Genomic DNA, 5,304 nt, shown 5'->3' with positions numbered 1-5,304 from the left:
GTTGGAAGTAATTCGTCAATTCGCTCGTCGATAGTGAGGTTGAGTGAGTAAGTAAGTCGAGCAAGTGGTAAGTAGAGAGAGAGAGAGTGTGTGTGTGATCAAAAGGGAACTTGTGAAGCTGCAGGTATGGGCTAGCTCCAGGTACTTGTATTTGAAGCAAAGCAAGCTGGTTTGTCGGGTGCCTGCCTGAGCTTCCAAGCTCCCCCCCATCACGTTGCACCGCACCACCCCGACCGCGGCTTGGTTGCGGGGCAGCCGCACATCCCTGCATGAGCAAACCTTGGAAGCGCGTCAGGTGTGTGACGGGCGTCACCTACGTACGCCAGATGAGCGACAACCAAAACATTATTGTCTCCCGACTATTTCATTCATCTGACATTCTGCCATGGCAACAGCTGCCATTCATCCTTCCTTCGTACCCTTGATTGTGTTCGTGGGGTCATCCATCCAGGTACACAGCCACTGCCTTGATTTCGCTTTCGCGTCAGCCGGAAGCTCGTACCTGACCGCCAGAGCGTCCATGCACCCCAGAGCCTGATGTCACGATGGCGGCGGATGAGTCTTTTTACGTTTTTTCTCGTTCAAGGCGCCGAAAGATGCAGCGTCGCAGTGTGAGGCTGCAGTACAGATGGGGGACCCATAGCTTGGGCAGCTACCTACCTGCGGGCGATCATCTGGGGCGCAAGTTGCATGAGTGGGTAATTACGGCGTTGGGGCGGCTTTACTACTAGTTAAACGACAAACACGCTAAGCTGAATCTACACGAGAACGGCCTGTACAACAACGTCAATGCTAACTATAGTAAACTTCTGTCATCTGTTTGGAAATATGGGTGAGTGTTTGGATGAGCGGAGCAGTCACGAAAGACCTTTTTTGGTGAGAGGAAAAGATGAGCATAGGCATATTCTTTGTATACAATATCCCATGTACTAAACATCATCACCAAAGAAGCTAGCTACAAGAAAAAGACCGACCATCATCTACCACCACCTCACACCTCATCCTCATCTCAACCTAAGCCGACTGACAAGCCGTAACAGTCTCAGTCTTCGTCCCCGGAACCGTCGTAACAGCGGCGCACGCCTACACAAACAACCACCACAGTCAGCTTACTAGATCCACCAATAGCCAGAATAGTATAGAAGGGTACGTACCGGTCCAAGACCACCAAGGTTAATCGTCTCAAGCGCACATCCGGCACAGTCGGTGAAGACAGTAGACGTCGTTGTTGTGGCGTTAAAGGTGCAGGTTCCAACCTGGATGTCAGGGAATGTGAAGACAGTCTTGGTGCAAGGTGTAGGCGATGGGGTAGGCGAGAGAGATGGAGGTGGTGTCGTGAGAGGCGACGAGGATGCTGATTGCATCAGGAGAGTTGCGACAACGACGGAGAAGAGTGACGAGAACATGGTTGGGCTTGGTGATGCTGGAAGGTATCGATGTTGAGTGACTTCAACAACGAGCCAAGCATGCCAACTATATAGACATCTGAACAAGACATCTCACCAAGTGAGATGAGATGAGGTCAAAGGGTTAAAGGGCCAAATTACATCACTCGTATTGTTCATTGTACTGGTGCGGCAGCTTAGAAGAGCTCGGCGGTAAGCCGGCACGGATTCATATGGAAGAGAGTTCGAGATCAATATCATTATCGCATTAACTATGAAACGTCCATGTTATGGGCGTCCAATCCCGTGACTATTGACAAGCCTCCAACTCCGGTAATGAGAAAGTTACATCATTGAGGAGAGATACTGCCTAAAGGACAGTCAGAAGCTGAACATGCCGCGTACGCTTTTTCCATCTTGGTCACTGGTTCCGGCCCTCTTAGTCAAGGTGAACCATGCTTGTCGAATCAATCTGTACTCGTGCTATGACACAGCTGACATGCTCACGAGAGTAAGACATTTGTGCTGATGAGGTACATTTAAGCACCGTCATCCTCACCAATGCGGATGGCACCCTCGCGGCTGAGACCGTTGGCCCAGAAGCCGTTAAGCTCAACATCGCTCTCGCGCATGTTGGCGTGGGCAACCAAGAGCCAGGCACCGAAGACAGCCTTGGCGAGGACATCGAGGACAGCGTAGGCAATGATCTCAGTGTCGACGCTAGCCTTGCGAGCACCATCGGCGATACCCCAAACACTGGAACGGATTAGTATGAAATCGGGAGGCGAGAGTATTGATGAGACTTACATGGGGTAGGCAGTCCAGAGGACGGCGGTGTAGGCAGCGATGGAGATGAAGAAACCGCGGAGCTTGTCACCCTTGGCGCGGGCGTTGGCACCACCGTTAAGACCAAGGTGCCAGAAGACGAAGAGGAAGGCAATGCACGAGATGGTGTACCAGCCCCACTTCTGAGCAGTGTCCTCAGTGCCGAAGGCAGCGAAGAGACCAGTGAGAACCATGATGATGTCGGCAACAACCATCATGATCATGTGTCCACCGGACATGCCAGCAAGGAGACCGAGGTCGAGGAGCAGGAGAGGGGTGGTGATGGTCCAGTCGACGTAACGGGCCCAGTAGACCTGGCGGTAGACGACGTTGTAGGTGTCGGGGACGTGGTCGTGCTGCTCGCGCTCAACCTCCTTCTTGAGGGAGACACCAGCGCCGGAGGCCATGGCGAAGTAAGAGAGGGCAGCGGTGAGGGTGATGATGGTGGTGATGACATGGTAGAGACGCTTGTTCTGGGGAATGTTAGAATCTGCTGTCTGGAGTAGCTCCAGATGGTACTCACCAAAGGCACCTTCCAGGACATGACGGTGAAACCGGCAGAGGCGATCAGCATGAGAACAAAGACGACCCAGAGGGTCTTCATTCCAGCATCGCCGGCAACCTCGTAGGTGGGCTCAGGTCCGGGGGCGACGGTTGGGATGGGAGCAACCGAAGGCAGCGACGAGGCCGTCGCGGTGGGCAGCGGGAACATCTCCGAGGTCTTCTTCAAGACTTCCTCAATCATGATGGCGGTTTGTGTTGTGATGGGACTCCGGGACCTGTACAGCAACAATTGGTGCTGAGGGATCTATGGGAGAGTTGACGATGAGAAGCAGGAAGAGGGTGAGACGAGGCGGAGTTATAAAGAGGAGAAGCTAGGCAGCTATGCGGTCACCTGTTGGAGCTGCGGCAGGAGCTATACGAAACAGGAATCGAGACGTCATAGCCCCTCACGGCATGCACTATTGATTGGTTCCCGCTACGGCCTGCGTGAGAAGCAAGGATGCGCCAACGCCAGCTCTGCGCCTGGAGCTTCAGAATAAGGGTCTCCGCCGGCTGCGCGAACATGTTGTAATCATGGCAGCGCTGTCAAGCTGGCTGTCAATTCACCCCATCTGCGCGTGTGGTTGTGACATTGAGCGCTCTCGTAGGGTGGGGCGGGCTGGCAGGCGCGAGGTACTTTGGTACATCATCAGTGCTTCATCACGCCAAGCCGTCCAGGATGTTCCCCACAGCAACGCGCTGTGCACGCCCCCAGCAGCTCCCACTGCTCCCATTCTAGCCCTGGCAAACCGGTTTCAGTACCACCGATTGTATTAACTTTTCGATCTCCTCCTCCGTGCGCCGGCATGTGTCTCATGGATGGGTCCCACGATCGCCTAGATTCTATCGAGTTTGCTGACATCGCCATGCCCATCGAGCTGTACTCCGAGTATATGCGACGCGACCCCGCCCGCTGTACATTGGCGCGCGTTTTACATTCCGTCAGTCCACAGCCCCTCACGGTGGTGTGATGTGGACCAACCATCGAGAGCTACTCGACAGCCGAACGGCCCGAAGTGCATAGCTTTGCACTTTATAGCCAGCATCCCAGACGACTCTTCATTGTAGACGCGCATCGCTGTCCATCACCTCATGTGTTGAGACAATACCTAGGTACATGTCACCGGATCACGCGGCAGTGCGGAGAAGGCGGAGTGCATACGCCTGTACACCCTCACATCAGCGCGGCCGGTCAAACCTAGATGCAGTTACCTGCTACAAGTGGTTCTGCGACTTGCGTAGATCGACAGCCTTGTACGTTGTATCTGGCAATGCGCCAAGCAGGTACATCGCGACAGCCTCATCAGCTGAACAGAAGATTTCCTCCGCTTCACCAATATGTACAGATCTTCGCGCAAGCCTGCCAGGCCTTGTCGGCTACCTGCTCGGTACTTGATGGCTTTGCAAGTCTCACCACCGCGTAGCCCGCCTCCTCTTTTTGGCTGTCGTCAAAGTAATCTTCTTTGTCAAGGTTCCGGCACGGCTCGGAATTGTCCTTCAAGATCTTTCAGCAGTTTCGAAGCGCCAGCTTGATCGTACCTTCTGATCTGGGCGCCTGCATCGTAAGGAACTGTCATTCGGAATTCGGAAGAGTCGGAATGATTGCGCCGTTGCACTTGAAGTTCAGCATCGAATGCGCGCAAGCTAGCGACTTCAACTTTTCATTCCAGCCAGGAACGCGGCCAGTATTTTCCATCAGTGTCTGTAATAGATGCACCGCATCCTGCAGTACCGCGCGACGCCGGTGACCAGACAATCTCGTCTTTGAACCACTGCGTCTATTCCAGCCCGTCTCGTATTTGAACGAGGGCCCAGGTCGTGCAATACGGGCATCGCGCTGCCGCCTTCATGTCCCTCGGTCGAGGCATGCGGCAATGCGGCTTCAGAGATTGATGTAGACGTGGACCTGTTGAGGTTTCGGCAGGTCCTAGCTCAAGTAAGTGGAATCGGGCCTAGGATTGCGGCTGACTGCTACTGAACGCACGTTCGCCGCATCGTAACAACCGCGACGTCGCACATGCCACACCAACACCATGATTGAAAAAGTCCCACGTTCAGCGCGCTCTCGAAGGCACTTTACATACGCCTCCCCCCACGGGTGACAGCGATACTGGACCCCATAGGCCCTGCAAGCTATGCACCAGTGGAATATTCGCCCTTAGCGTGCCATCAGGGTACTCTGAGTAAGACCCTTCTGGTATATCGCCCGCCTTCACACGTCCAACCAGTTCCGTACGCCGTGAATCCTTCCTGAAGACCCATCAAAGCACCGTCAAGCATTTCCACCTGTCCATCAAGGTGCTTGATTGCGTCCAAAGGATCCAATATATAGTGCTTGTTGTTACCCAAGACTGCACAAGACACGCCCAGCCGAACCAAGCTTCTCCCAAGGGTTGCTTCTCCACTGAACCATTACCAAACATCTGGGTCACTCGGGTCCACGCCAACCAGAGATCGACAGTATTGAAGCACATTTGTCTAGATTTGCATCAGGCGAATCTTCCGTACTATCGCTATTCTTCACTCAGTTGCCAGTGTTCTACCCATCAAC

General features: G+C 53.8%; 1 protein-coding gene across 1 annotated transcript; it reads right to left on the bottom strand.

Moving 5' to 3' along the window:
* Nucleotides 1-1,924: 1,924 nt before the first annotated feature.
* On the bottom strand, nt 1,925-2,955 carry J4E79_000899 (uncharacterized protein; the record flags this gene model as incomplete). The annotated part of the gene is made up of 3 exons (XM_049349810.1): nt 1,925-2,141; nt 2,193-2,683; nt 2,734-2,955. 3 exons carry the CDS (start codon nt 2,953-2,955, stop codon nt 1,925-1,927), a joined length of 930 nt encoding a protein of 309 aa, XP_049216597.1.
* Nucleotides 2,956-5,304: the final 2,349 nt, after the last annotated feature.

Source organism: Alternaria viburni (assembly GCF_023758015.1).
Source record: "Alternaria viburni strain BMP 2772 chromosome Unknown scaffold_1, whole genome shotgun sequence".
NCBI classification, from domain to species: Eukaryota; Fungi; Ascomycota; class Dothideomycetes; order Pleosporales; family Pleosporaceae; genus Alternaria; species Alternaria viburni.
The sequence above is the reverse complement of the archived record's forward strand: the minus strand, read 5'-3'. Positions and strand labels throughout refer to the sequence as shown.